General features: G+C 45.0%; 1 protein-coding gene across 1 annotated transcript in view; it reads right to left on the bottom strand.

Moving 5' to 3' along the window:
• The window catches only part of SIM1 (SIM bHLH transcription factor 1), a 64,432-nt gene that overhangs the window by 21,398 nt on the left and 28,711 nt on the right, over positions 1 to 14,323 (bottom strand). The window contains exons 4-8 of the mRNA XM_044449238.1: positions 12,931 to 13,039; positions 12,742 to 12,827; positions 10,589 to 10,788; positions 10,394 to 10,500; positions 6,239 to 6,386 (exon numbers count right to left, since the gene is read on the bottom strand). Of these exons, the coding sequence (XP_044305173.1) occupies positions 6,239 to 6,386; positions 10,394 to 10,500; positions 10,589 to 10,788; positions 12,742 to 12,827; positions 12,931 to 13,039 (650 nt within the window). The remainder of the gene's footprint in view (positions 1 to 6,238; positions 6,387 to 10,393; positions 10,501 to 10,588; positions 10,789 to 12,741; positions 12,828 to 12,930; positions 13,040 to 14,323) is intronic.

Raw genomic sequence — 14,323 nt, 5'->3', positions numbered from 1 at the left:
GGCACTTAAGCTTTAGAATTCACTAAAGAATGGAAAAAGTTGGCTAACGGGGGAAGCTGTGTGAAAAGTACCACGAGAACTCTCAACCTCACCTTGGATAGGCCCCAAGATATAAAGAGGGAAACTTGAGTCAATGTTTCCTTTTCCAATAAGACAGTTTTAACAGCACTGAATCCCATAGCTCGATCCTGCCATATCAACACCAGGCATGTTAGTGTGTTGATTTATTTCTGAGAGCATCATTTCCCATTACTTTAGATTCACAGATGCTATCTGGCAGCGTGTCCACAGAGAACATGCTGAAAGCCTATTGAGTGAGAGCTAAGACAGTTCATTTCCCTCCCCTTCCCTTTAACAATGTGTCTTCTCAAAGCCACCCTTTGCACTACATTTCCACCTTAATATCTGAGCATTTATGCATCAATAGTATCTCTTATTTGTATTAATGGCACAGAAATGTAAATCCCCACATGCCAGTAGGAGACCGTTCTCTATGATATGCAAAGTTAATAGGGACTTCCAACTGTTTCCCAGGCGAGACATTTTCATTTCCATCTTCAGCACAATCCATTTTTCTTTCTCAAAAATCAATCAATAAACAATGTCATTAATACCAGTGACACTGCACTGAGCGTCACGAGATTCAAGTTCAATTTCCCAGGCGACTACCATAAAAATTCCATATGATCTTGAACGAGTCCTTCTATGTGGAATCTTTTTCAGAAGCACTTGACATGAAGCTAACCTGGGTTCCTGGCACAATTGATGGTTAAACCTACTGAGAGAAATTTTGCCACCGCCCTTGACGGAAAAGGGAACTGAAAGCCATTCCTGTGACACATGATTATTGTGGGCCAGTTTTAATGGTGAGCTGGTTTGGAATCTTCAGCTAAGAAACAGTAATAAAATCAACTTCAGTAAGACGTTCAAAATGTAACTTTTACATTTCAGTTACACAGAAGTAACCAGGATTTAGGTCAGTTCACTTCAACTGGATGAAATCTTCAGGAAAGCAAATGTGCTTACATGAGTTGGAACTCTTTTCCGGTTAAGCCAGTTAAGGGCAATACAATCCCATTGGTTTTACCAGTCTAAATCACCTTCAGTCCAAATAATGCTGTCTTAGGGGGATTGTGTACTGCACTGTCTATTTCAGATCACCATCTCCAGCCTGGGAATGGCCATAATCTCTCGTCTATAGCCATCTTCCAATAGCCAGATATATCTATTTCCTCTGAAGTACATTCTTAGCTCAAATACTGTTTTAGGGATACATCCCAGTAAGGTGTTAATCCTTTCTTTAAATCATCTGCAACACCCTTGACTACCAGTATATTATCTGCTGCATCCCTTAATTGGGCTAGGGAAACAGTAGAAGTTCAGAACTTAAGTGGCTTGTTTGGACCTGATGCCCTGAAGAGCACAACACAGACTTGGAGAATTAGAACTATGGTTTAGTGGCTATCCCAGACTTCTGTACTGAAGTATTCCTTCCCCTGACGGCATGTCCAGCCTCCAGCATAGGACTGACTGCCATTTCTGAGTGGACCATTGACATTCAACAAGCAGAAAGTATGAGCACTGAAAGTGAATGATGTGTTTTATTTCTTGAAACTTGAAGAAATTGGGAAGAGGGGGTTAACAACGCACCAGTTTACCAATGCGATCCTTTTTATTTTTACTGTGAAAGAAGCCTCACTGTGTTCAGCTGGGATTGCTCACTAGGAAGTCTGCTTGAGTGCAGTCTAACTGCCATATAACAGGCATCCCTGACCTTCTGGACCTTTTGAGAAACTGCTGAAGGCCCCATGGAGAATCTAGCAAATGGGGGCCGGCTAGTCAAATGGGTAGGGGAAGAAACAGCAAGGCTGGAGGAGGAGAGAAAGAGAAGAGAAATGGGTGAAAGAGCAAGGCTACAGATAGGAAGGAACAGAATGAAAGCTAGTGACAGAGAAGGAGAGAATATGAAGAAAGGGGTTTGAGGGGAAGAGAAGTAGCAAGGGTAGAGACCCAGGACAGAGAGATGAGAGTGGAGGGATGAGGAAAAGTCTGTGAGACTGGAAGAAATTTGGGTGGGGTCAGGAAGCAACTCGGCTCCTTCCTTGTCTTCCTAACTGCTGAATGTTGAGTTTTTAATTAAAAATATTTTTTGAAGGGGACAGGGAGTGGAGAGTTGGGGACCTATGTCATGTAGGATGCCGAGATTTTTAAGGCCGATCATGTGATAGACCATCAAGTTACCCTCGCCAGTAAAAAGTGAACTAAACAATGGACAGGGACAACTTGCTGATAACCATGCTCTGGACAATGCCACTTTCCCCTACACGTGACAGAGCCAAGCCTGATTACAATGAATTAGGAGGACACCTTGTGAGCAAAACATATAAGCAATAAAAATAAAAATAGATGTAAGGAACTTTGCATTGTTCCAAGGTGATCTTATGTGTGCTTACTTGGAGGTGGCACCCACTGACTTTGACAGGTTTTATTTCTTAGTAAGTAGAATTAGAATTTCAGCTTTTGTGTCTAGCTGAAGGAAGGCCACGATACAAGAAAAGCATTATATATTTTTCGAAACATAGAAAACCATAAGCCTATCCAAAGAGAGATTATTTATCCATCTAGCTCAATATTGTGTACACCAGAGTTCCCCCAATCTGCTGTTCTCCAGATGTGTCAAACCCCCATCATCCCCAGATTGTTGGGAATAAGCAAGACAGTCGCTCTTGGTCTGCTGATTGGAATTCAGAAGAGGAGGAGGGGACCTCAGAATGTGGGTCAATTCCAGATGTTGAGGTGAGGGTAGCAGAGGCATTTATCTCAGGGCTGGCTCCCCAGGTGCACAGGCAGCCTCGGAAAATAACCGAGAACTACAGCTATAGGGAGGGGGCTTGGAACAGGGATGTTTCTCAAAGAGAGAAGAAGCAGGTACGGTTTGTGACCCACAATGTCACATTAGTGGGGGGGGGTACCTTATTAGAGGATCTGCATGCAGAGAGGAGATGAGAAGACCCAAACATACTTGTAGGAAAAGTACTAGATTGGGTTCAGTGAGCCACTCTGCATGCTCAGAGATTCATTCTGAATTATTGTATTTCAGGAAAACACCTTGGTGAACAAATGACCCTTTTTTGCAAAGAAGAGGCTGTGGCTTTGAATGTGTGAAGGGAGGAAGCTTAGCTCCCTACACAGAGTTTACACAGACTGGCAGGCTTTCAGACGGGGGCTTTTCCCAGCCCATTGTGGAGATGCCAAGAACTTATCCTGCGACCTGCTGCATGTGCTCTGCCAGAGCTCAGTCCTTCCCATTAGAAGTCTTCCTGTGTGAAAATTAATGGGGGAGAAACAGCACTCCCTCAACAGTGATGCACAGAGAAGGGGCAGCAGCTGAAAGGCATGTTTGGGCTGAGTAGAGAAAAGCCAACGGTAAGAATAATGCCCAAGGAAGCTGTAGGGACAACCTCCTAGAAGGTTTTTGAGACAGACTGAATAAACATCCACGAGACCCGACTTAGTTAATAATGTCGGACTGGCAACCCAGGAGGTTCATTGTAGCTTATGAGGAATCAACAAAAGACGCGTAATAGCACTGCAGCCATTCAGAGAATGCAGCCCTGATTAACAGTTATATTTATCGATATCAATTCAAAATCTCTACATTGTTAGCCTAAATATTTTTTCACTCCATCTTATATATTTGATCCTTGATTAAATCTCTTGTTGGTACCTTGCCATTAATGGATTTTTTAATTGTTGCTATGCAAACAGTTCATTTGTGTCAATGACCTATCAAATTTCACAGACATGGTCTTTAATTGGATTCACTCATTTCTAATCTGCTTAAGCCCTTGATGCTGTAATGCTTGACTAAATATACATTCGGCACCCTTGTTTAAATGGGTAAAAGAAATGTGAAATTCAGCCTTTGAATATAAACACATATGCCCTGTTATTATGTAGTTAACCATGGAGTAGGGGGAGAATAAGAGAAATAATCTGAGAGATCAATGTTTTGTGTATCCCTAGCAGCATTTATTTATTTGATTCATTCAGTGCCTCATAAAATAAATTTCTATAGGCATTTTACAATAACGATAAAAAATAAAAGAAGAAAAGGGAAGAAGAATTAGGAATGAGTGATCACCATAATTATAAGGCAAACATTTCAGGAAAACTCTATGGCACATGTCATGCAGATGTCTGTAGGCGAGAAACCTGAAAAATATCAGAAGGATAAGGTGAAAGGGGCTAGGGCTAGGTACTGGTGTTGAATGAAAAACAGCATAAACTCTCTCTTCTGTACCACTGGCACCAAAGTGACAGAAAATGTAACAGTACAGTGGTGCGTGATAGGTATGGAATATATAGCAGCAGGGGTTAAAGAATTTGAACATGCAACATTTTACAAACAAGCACACCATGTTATACTCTTGCAGGTCCCACAGATATCAATATTTATTTATTATTAAATGTCTATTCCAGCCCTTTGCCAGAATGGTTTTTACTTTTTACTCCACTTCTCTCTACTCCCTTTTATCACTCCTGCTCCTGTAAGAGAGAAATAACAAAGACCGCTGAACACTGGGATGGGTCCGTGATGTATTAGTTCAAATATCCTGCCCATGAAGCACTGAGACCAGACCGCTCAAGTAAAACAGTCCACTACGACTGGGTGCGAGGGCTGTTAATCACAAAATGTCCCATCCTCCCCTTCCCTGGTGTTTTCCATATACGGAGATCCTGGGAAGAAATGCATCATTTTTTAGAAGCACAGTCTCTGACTGGATTCACATGACACTGCAAGCCATTGTGACTTAGCAGCCATAGTGGGTTAGCATGTTGTCCAGACCCTCCCGACACAGGCTGGCTCCTTTGTGGCTACAAAACCACCTCAATAACCCATGGCTTGTTGTAGACCTGGACCTGCCACGTTGTCCAAACCCAAACACAAAGAAGCGCAAAAGCCTGCAGAGTTGCCACCTTTGCCAAGTGGCTCCAGTGACAACCACCCAAGGGGCCCAAGCAGCACTTTGGGCAGCTGTCATTGACTTCCTTGGCTTCTACTGCATGAAGCCACCACGATCTCCATTCAGGGCCTGAGGAGGTGGCTGGCTGAAGAGAGGACTCCCTCTGCCAGCCACACCCCTGCCAGCCATTTTGACTGGAGGGAAAGAAGAAGGAACCTCTTCCTCATCAACCTGGAATGGCAAGTGGAGCCAGTGGGAAAGAAGAACAAGTTTCTATCGGCTCCTGGCAACAGAAGGACAACTGAAGCTGCACTTCTCTCAACAGGTATCTACTGAACACAGTAGACCTTACTTCTGAGTAAATATACATAGGGCTGAACCGCACAATGTGTTAAAAGGCAACAGATTCACATTCCGCAACCTTGAAGGTGCAGTCTACTAGCATCCAAGCAGAATGCCACCTCTGGCAGTGCCTAAATAATAGCAACAATGGGATAAGAAGTGTGGGGCAAAAGTCAGTATCTTCACTGCTCTTTTCCTCCAGCTCTCCCCGTTTTTATTAGTTTGCTAACTGAAGCCCTTCTGGTCACTCCAACCCTGTCTCTCCATGTAAGGCTCCATTCCTTTGAACAAGAAAGAAATCACAGGGCTTTGATAGAAACTCTGGATAAAATTAAGAACTTCAAACTTCCAGGTTTTTTTTCCCCTTTTTCGGAGAAAAAGAAAAACAGATGTCCTGTTTGTTAAGTATAAATAACTCCGTACGTTGAAACCTTTCTTTTACGCTGCATTAAATTTTATTTAATGCAGGGTGCCCCTCCAACTGTGAGAAGGCAGGGAGAGAGCAAACTTGGGCAGTGGCAAAGCTCTAAATCTTGTTCTTTCTCCTCTGAAGAAATAGAGAAAGACAAGAGGGGAAAGCTTTCAGGCAGATGAAAGATTCTTACCAAAGTCATGAAGCAGAAAGAAGCAACTGAAGACGTGAGCCAAAGAAGGATGGGTTTGGACTTCCCATTCTTCCAACCTGGGCAGGACTGAAATACTGGCCCCTTTTTATGACCCCACTTAAAGCACTCCCCCGGCAGGCAAAAGATAAGAAGAGTACCTTTGACGGGATCCATCAAGGACTTCTCCACCAAACTCTGCAACGGCCCCCACATGAGACTTGTGCCCCCACAGAAAGGGGGTGCATGAGGCCCTCAGTGCTTGAACCAGTCCACATGAGCCCTCCGTTGGGATGCAGCAAAAAGCCCCCCGGGACTGGCACTTACGTGAGCACGTAGTTGACGCTGACGATGCAGTGGGGCCGCGAAGACCGGCTGTTGTGAACAATGGTGGCATAGCTCTGCACCCAGACCCAGCCGCCTTGCTTGGCCAGGAAGCGGTAGTATTTCGTGGTGACCTGCCCTTTCACTAGCACTGAAAAACAAAGACAAGCACAGCTTTACTGAGTGAGTGGACACCCCGCTTCTGTTGTGCTCTCAGGGAAGGAGAGCAGCAATGGCTCCATTTCATTTGTAACATTAATTTTATTAACTTGCACCCCCCCCCCTTCTTCTTTTCCAAAGGTTCAAGGCAGCTGGGTAGTTCCCCATCCAGATCTCCTGCTCAGGGCTGGCCCAAGAGATTTGGCTCTTCAAGGCAAAGCTCAAGATGGGTGTCCCACAGGCCCACCAACCCTTTTCTCATGCAAAAGCTGGACAGACTAGGAGCTGACCTCGTTTTGAAACTGCCAACGAGGTGGTGTACCCCAGAGCACCTGAGAGAAGCAGGTTAGCTTAGAGAACATACAAAATTAGAGTCCTGCTAAATTCTCCGGTCCCTGAGGTGGCTGCCTGAGTCTGTCTAACAGTGGGGCCATCTCTGCCCTAGCTTCAAGTAAAGCTATGGCATGGACTACCCACAGTCCAATCACCAGCCCTCATTTGACCCATTCACAGAAAACTGCTTAAGGAAAGGCCTTTAGGGTTCTTGCTAGAGACTAGAAAGTGGCTTTACTAGGTCTTCGTATGGTTTATCTTGCTTCGCCTTATGTCTGACCATTGCATTAACACCAGTACAGACAGACCAACCGTAGGTGATAAACAGAAACAACTCACTCATGCACATTCTGCCTATGCAGAAGTGGGAGCATCGCATCCACCTACGTGTAGGAAGCTTCACTGGGTTCAGCTGAGAAGTAAGCCTCATTGAGTTCAGTGAGTCTTACTCCCAGGTAAGTAAGTGTACAGAAGACTGTCCTGCAACCTAAATCCATTTTTCATCCATGCCATCAATCCAATTTAAAATGAGGTTCTAGAGAGAAAATTTGGAACCTGATACTAATGGCAAAACAGGCAGATCAAGACCAAGTAGAAAGTGATACTTCATATGGAATATGGCTTCCATTTATTTCTTGATATTGAGAAGAATGACAGATCTCCTAAGATCCCTGGAACTCTTTGACATGATCTATGGCAATGAGAAGTCAAGAGTCACAACTTCATTGGATAATCTTGCTTCTACCAAATGGAGAAGCTGAGAGAGCAGAAAGACTGTAAAGAAATTGACCCCCTTCTGGTGCACTTAAGCATGTTAAGTGTTTCATTGTTCCTTTGAAAGCTGTAGTTGAAAATTGTAATATAAACTACTGAGTTTCTCGTATGTAATTATTATATTACAGTATTCATAAGCATTGGCAATTAGATTAAAAGGCACTGTGGTGTGGGGGTTAGAGCCTTGGACTGGGGACCCAGGTGATTCAGGTGCTAGTCACACTGGGCCATGAGGCCCACTTCAACCCTCAACCACAGGGTTGTTGTTATGAGGATAAAATAGAGAGGAGGAGACCCTTGTAAGCTGCCTTGGGTTTCTTGCCAGGGGAAGAAAGATGGGATATAAATGTACTATACTACTACTGCTACTGCTATAAGTTATGCTTAAAAGCACCATATGAAGATGGATGAGCTGACAGAGAAGCGGGTAATGCTCCCCAACCCAAAATGCCCATTGAGAAAATAAATGTTTTAAATTGAGAATTCTCAATTATCTCTCTGTAATGCAGATACAGGTGACATATCCTTGTATTCAATTTTGCTTAAAATGGAACATTCAAATGTAGCTTTATTTTGTTGCATGGGATCTGAATGGGCTAAAATTAATACAAATCTTTTGCAAGTCAGTCTAAACCTCATTTGCTTAACCATCTCATTGATTTCTCTGAAGTTGACTTTCAAGTGCACAGAATAGCACCACTTAAAGGCAGAACAAGCACTGAAATCAAGATGTTTTGGTTTAATGGTGTTGGGCCTGAAACTCTGTGGACCTCAAAGCAAAATTCTTGGATTCATTGGATCTGAGACTTTTACAGCACAGTCCTATACATGCCTACTCAGTAATAGGACCCACTGACCCACAATAGGACTTACTCCCAGGGAAATGTATGTAGAATTGCATCCTACAAGTACGCAAAATCCCAGCCTTCTTAATTCTGTGTGCTGCCTTGATCTTAAAAGCAATTATGTGCTTCTATTTGCCCTGAAGTCAATAGTAGGACGCAGGGCTATCTTTCTGCCTAGAACAGTGCAACTTTCTCAGCTTGGAGAAAAGGTTTGCCTATTGAAGTTCTGCCTGTCAAAAGAGACAGAAGGCACAGGAAGGGGGATAAAACCAAGCAATAACCAGGGAGTGGAATTTGCCCCAGAAAAAAATGCATTCCAAGGTTCTGGCATCTGAATATGCCTTTAAAAAATACAGTTAGGATCAGAACACAAATTCTAGACTGAGGTAGAATTCAGCACCCTTGGTCCAAATACAAGTTAACATTTCTGAGGGTGGGAAGCAGTAGGCACATCCCACCAAAATTTCCAGTTTGATTTGAAGAATTCTGGATTAAACCCAAAGGATTGTCCTGTTGAAGAATCTCTCACTCATTGCAAGCCTGAGAGATGATTCTGTTGTGGCCTGTTTCCAAACCATATCACTTCTTCATGCCAAATGTATTCCATCAACCACCATTATCACGTCGTAAAGTAGTAAGGGCTGGCATGTTGTTCCTGGCTTTCTAAAAATAACCCTTTTTGAGGGGTGGAGTTAGATACTTTATGACCTTAATAGGCCTGAGATTCTTTTGGATAACATGCTAAGGAATCACACTGGAAACACAATTCACGAATCCTCCTATACACAAGTCATTCCTGTTACCCATAAAGCAAACATTTCAGGCACCAAATCCCCCCTCAACACACACCCACAGCTATCCACTTCCGGCAGGAGGCTTGGAATGAAAAAGAATTCCCTTTGAACTCCATTGGGGTTCACATTGGTGTGAATGCACATATGTAAGTCCCACTGATGTCAGAAAGGGCCCTCTTCCGAATCAGGGCCCAGCCCCAGAGTAAGTAGAATAATAAAGGCGTGCATCTGCTCATGTGCAGAGGGTGAACAGTGCACATATATAAGGAAGCGCAAACTTCTGTGCTAGGCTGGTGTGTATGATTGTAGCCTTGGTCTGTATTTTAAATCACCACCTGTAGTAGCTCAGCCTGTGTATACTAAAGTTAAAGGAAACTTCAGGTGAAGGCTTACCTACTACTACCAGCAACTGTACCAGTGATACTGAAGCTTCAGCAATCAGAACTTCTGCTGAAAGAAATGGCATTCACTAGTAATTTCCATGAGCCACTGCCCCTGAAACTTACTGTAGGAGACTCCGGCTGACCTCTTCTAGTGCAGAGGAGGGGATGGTGTGGCTCTCCAGAGAGTGCTGGCCTACTGCAACCCATCAGCCCCAAGCCAGGTGTTTTATTTATTTATTTAAAACATTTCTATGCTGCCCCATTTGCAAAGAGCCTCGGGGCGGCTTACAAAACAAACAAATGCACAGCTTTTGCAGGTGTTGCAGCTCAGGACACCTGGAGGGCCACACAGTCCAGTCCATCTCACTCTCCTGCTGGTAAAGTAATAGCCTGAAGGGGGATTCTACTTCTGGCCTTCCCCTACTTCATGCCTACAAGATCACAAGATTACAGGGAATGAACAGTGCCGGATACGTTCCAGTCACTTCACGTGTTGAGAGAGTGGAGGAAATCCGTGCTTAACTGCATGTATGACAACTGCAGCTTTATCTGATTTAAGCGGAGACAACTCTCCACTCTCCTTGTGCTGGAGTGGGTCCCTGCCTTTCCTTCCTCTCCCTCATGTCCCTCTGTCAGCAGGGGAAAGGCATTTCATGTTTCAGCCTCATGGAAAACATGCATCAGTTTGGTGCTTTCTCTCTGCCCCCTCTCAGAATGAGGGCTGCTGGCGCCATCGAATTCTTTGCAAGCAACTGCAGCTCTGCTGCTGCTGCTGGACAAGCCATCCTGCTCGGCTCTCTGTGTGGGTCTTTTCCGAGTAAACCTGCTTCTGCTGGGGCTTCGAGGGTGCAAGGGAAAGAGGCTCCTTACACAGGTGGTGAGCGCAGCGCAAGTGGAAAGTGTCGCAGCCGTGGACGTGGTGGTACAGCGTCTTCTCAATCAGGTCCTGAGGCTCGTAACCCGTCAGCTCGGCTACCCTGCCAAAGAGAGGAGGAGAGGCGGTGGCTGCATCGCTCTGGCTGGGCACGGCCAGGCAAGAGCAAAGCAAGCCATGAGGCCACCAACCGTGAGTCCAGGAAGATGAGCTTCATGTCCAGACTGGCCCGGAACATGAACATGTTGCTGTGCAGCTTGATCTCTGTCACGGCGCTGGGGGGCAGAGAGTGGCCCACGGCCACCAAGCCCACGTTCTGGTAGCAGCCATCGAAGGGGGACATGTCTAGGCTGTACTGGCGGATCTTCAGGTAGCCACTGCAATGAATTACCTGTCCAGGGCACAAAGGTCCATTCAAGTCGATTAGACTCTCCTGCGGCCTGTCATGTCCGCCATTTGCCAGCTGGCTCACACACACAAATAGACATGGCTTCCATTGCAATCCTAAGCATGCTTATTTCTGAGTAAACGCCACTGAAATTGGGGTGGACTTGCTTCTTAGTAAACCCACCTAGAATCACACGTGCATGCCATGCCATGCCATCCATTTAAAGTTTGTAGATGCTGTCCCAGTATTAAAAAGTCTCTGGATGGCTTACAAAAAGCAAAAAAGCAGAAAGCAAAGCAAACCATAACAACAACAGACCATCATTACAGGACAGTGATGGCTTGCATGTTGAACGGTTTTTATTTATACCCCTGCTGAAACAATACAGACAAAAATGTGGTGTCACCTCCTCACTTCACATCTCATGCCTCTCCATGGAATCCGCTTGCACGCAATTCTGAGACATTTTAGCTGTGGTATTTTAGTGAAAGGCATTGCCATAGTATGTTTTTTCTCCCTTTTCTCTGTATCACTATTTATCATCCTTACCATTGATTATGTTGCAGTTACTTACATGGCCACCCTGCTGCACCAACTGAGTCACTATGGTCTTTTGCATGAAATCAAATGACATTCAGCCAGCAGTCATCAGCCATGCAATATTCAAGGGATGGACTTGCATGCCAAGCCAGCCCAAGACTAGTCGATATCCAATGACTTTCAGGTCATGTGCGACCCACAAATCTCTATTGAAAAATATTGACTGCGAGGTATGTGGAAGATGTGGAAAGTTTCCGTCAACTCAGAAATAATCTGAATGATTTTAATAGGACTTATTTCCAGGAAAGTGGTTTGGCAACACAGCATAATAGTGCTCTGCTACGCATCCTGACTCAGAAATAAGCCCACTGAGTTTCATGGGTATTACTGTCCGGTAAATATGCAAAGTAGTACAGACTAAGTGTGCCCTGAATTCAGTGGGTCTCTCCGTTAGAAAAAATTGGACTAATGTACAAAAATCAATCTAATGTAGCTATATAGTCAAAAGACAACATATGTCAAAAGACTCTGGTTGTGGCAAAATCTGATGCATATCTACTCAGAAATTAGTTCCTGGAAGTTTAATGGGACCTATTCACAGGAGAGTGTCCATGAGATTGCAACTCTAAGCAAACCAATAGCCAAACACCTAAATATGCTTATTCTGAAATATCTCTGAACACCTCCTTGGGAATATGTGACCTTGAACTCACAGGATCTTACCTCCAAACAAACGTCCATACTAGCATCTTCTGCCAGGTCTGGTGTCCTTCATTCATTTTGGCTTACAGTTCTTTGTATCTGTGACCGTTGGCCATGCTGGCTAGGACTAGTGGGGGCTGGAGTCCCAAACATCTGGAGGGCACCAGATTGACGAATGCCACTCCATACTATCAGGAAGCACTTCCAGCGATCCTTACACTGCAAACCAGGGCATGTGTACTCAGAAGTAAATCCCCTCAATGTTTCCCCTGGTAAGTGTACCGAGGATCGCAGCCTCGTTTTCTATCTGCTTGGGATTCACAGCCTTCCTTGAGTTTAAATCCTATTGAAAGCATTGGGGCTTAAATGGATTTCAAGGGGCTTATTCCCAAATATGCAGAGGATTGCATCCTTCAGAATAATCCTATGCATGTTTACTCAGAGGTAAATCTCAGTATGAGGGCCTTTTCCTCAAATAAGTATGCACGGAATCTCAGTCATACTTGGAATTACCTTCCAGGGGAAAGGATGTGCTTATTGAAAAGTAAGTGCCCTTCAAATCAAGCTATAAATGAGCCAAAGCACACTCCAGCCACTAGGTTCAATTATCCATATCAGTGCGGATGTCACTGCACCCGGCTCTTGGTTTGCTGTAATGCAGGACACATGCAGTTCTTGCATCAGCCACTAGTTGGCGCTCTTGTGCCCACCCACCTTATAGCCGCCGCAGGTCAGACCTGCATTCCTCTTTGCCAAGACGCATTTCATCCTCAGAAAAAAGGACCGCTCAATCTCATACTCTGGGAAACAAGAAATACAACACACATGTCAGGAGAGAGGCAGCTTTCCACTGCTGGCTGCTTTTTCCCTTTCCCGCCCGCTGCTTTACCCTGTTAACTTTACCCTGAACGAAGTGGGAATGGTAGGGCTGATGGGCGGTGAGGACCGCGGTCATCTCGTCGTGATCGGCTGGGTGGATGTACTCGTAGATGCTGTTGCCGGTCAGCTCTACCTGCAAGGGAGGAATCGGAGAGAGGAAGGGAAGGGCAGTGCATTTGTATGACTGTTGACACAGCGTGCCTGCGTGATACCCAGGAGATTGCACCCATCCAAGACTCAGATGCAGCTCACAGCATATGAGCCCTTACATTCTTGTCTATAGTTTTGACTTTGGAGCATGCGCAAAGGCCACAGATTTACATGACCGACTGAATCCCAGCAAGCTACTTCAAACCATAAGTGGTGCTAGGTCCTGCAATGAACCTGGGTTCAGGCCAAAGGACAAAAACATATGCACACATTTGCATATGCTGATTTGTATACGCTCTAAAATCTCTCTCTCTCTCTCTCTCTCTCTCTCTCTCTGTGTGTGTGTGTGTGTGTGTGTGTGTCAGGGTGAGTGTGATATGGACCCTGTCTCCTAAAAATTCCCCTCTGTGCAGAAAGCAATGCATGGACAGAGGGAGAGGATTTCAGTTTGAAAAACCCCTCAGGCGGAATGAAGTGTGGCCAGTGTGAAGTGAAGCCCAAATGGGCACAAAGCCAGTTAACTCAGGTGGATCAGATAACAGAGATTAGAGGCCTGAGCCTGTTTCTCTGTGTGCCCATGGACAAGGGCAAATAGCCTCCCAGAGATTTGGGGCAGCAAATGAAAGATGCCACACTCCCGTGCAAACATGGTGGATTGTCACCGGACACCACCTGTACTCCAGATCAGCTTGGTGGTCTTCCTGGGCCCTTCCCTTTTCTTTGCAAATGGGTGCTTGCAGCAGCCTTTTGCAGATGCCATTGGAGCTCAGCTCCCAGCCCTCCTGACACTATTGACCATACTGGCTTTGACTGCTGGGAGCTAGAATCCAGCAACGCACAGGTTGCACACCTCTGTTTTAGACAGGTGTCCTCCATCCCAGGGCTCTCCTGGGATGGAGGACGCCATATATTTTAGACTATGATTCCCATCAGTCCCAGCCTGCATGGGAGAAGTTGTCTTAGAGTGAGCACTTAGCTCTCAATCTTAAGAATATGGTTCTTGAAGTAAGCATGCCTGAGAATGGCTATGAGGAGAAAGAACAGCTGCCGTTCTGGGCACCCATTAGCCACACCGAACAAGTAGAAATTCAATAAGCGAAACTTTTCACTGGTGTAATGCACGTGAGGGGTCAACGCTTCATGAGTTAAATTTCCTCCTGTCATCCTTTATCTGGTCATGCACAGAAGCCCAGTCAGAAAAAGCAGGACACAACGCTAAGCAGGAGGGCCTGTCTCCGACCCTAATTCACTCCTTTATGATAAGAAT

This window comes from Varanus komodoensis, unplaced genomic scaffold (assembly GCF_004798865.1).
Source record: "Varanus komodoensis strain SLA01 unplaced genomic scaffold, ASM479886v1 scaffold1, whole genome shotgun sequence".
NCBI classification, from domain to species: domain Eukaryota; kingdom Metazoa; phylum Chordata; class Lepidosauria; order Squamata; family Varanidae; genus Varanus; species Varanus komodoensis.
This window is presented reverse-complemented; position numbering and strand designations above follow the sequence as displayed.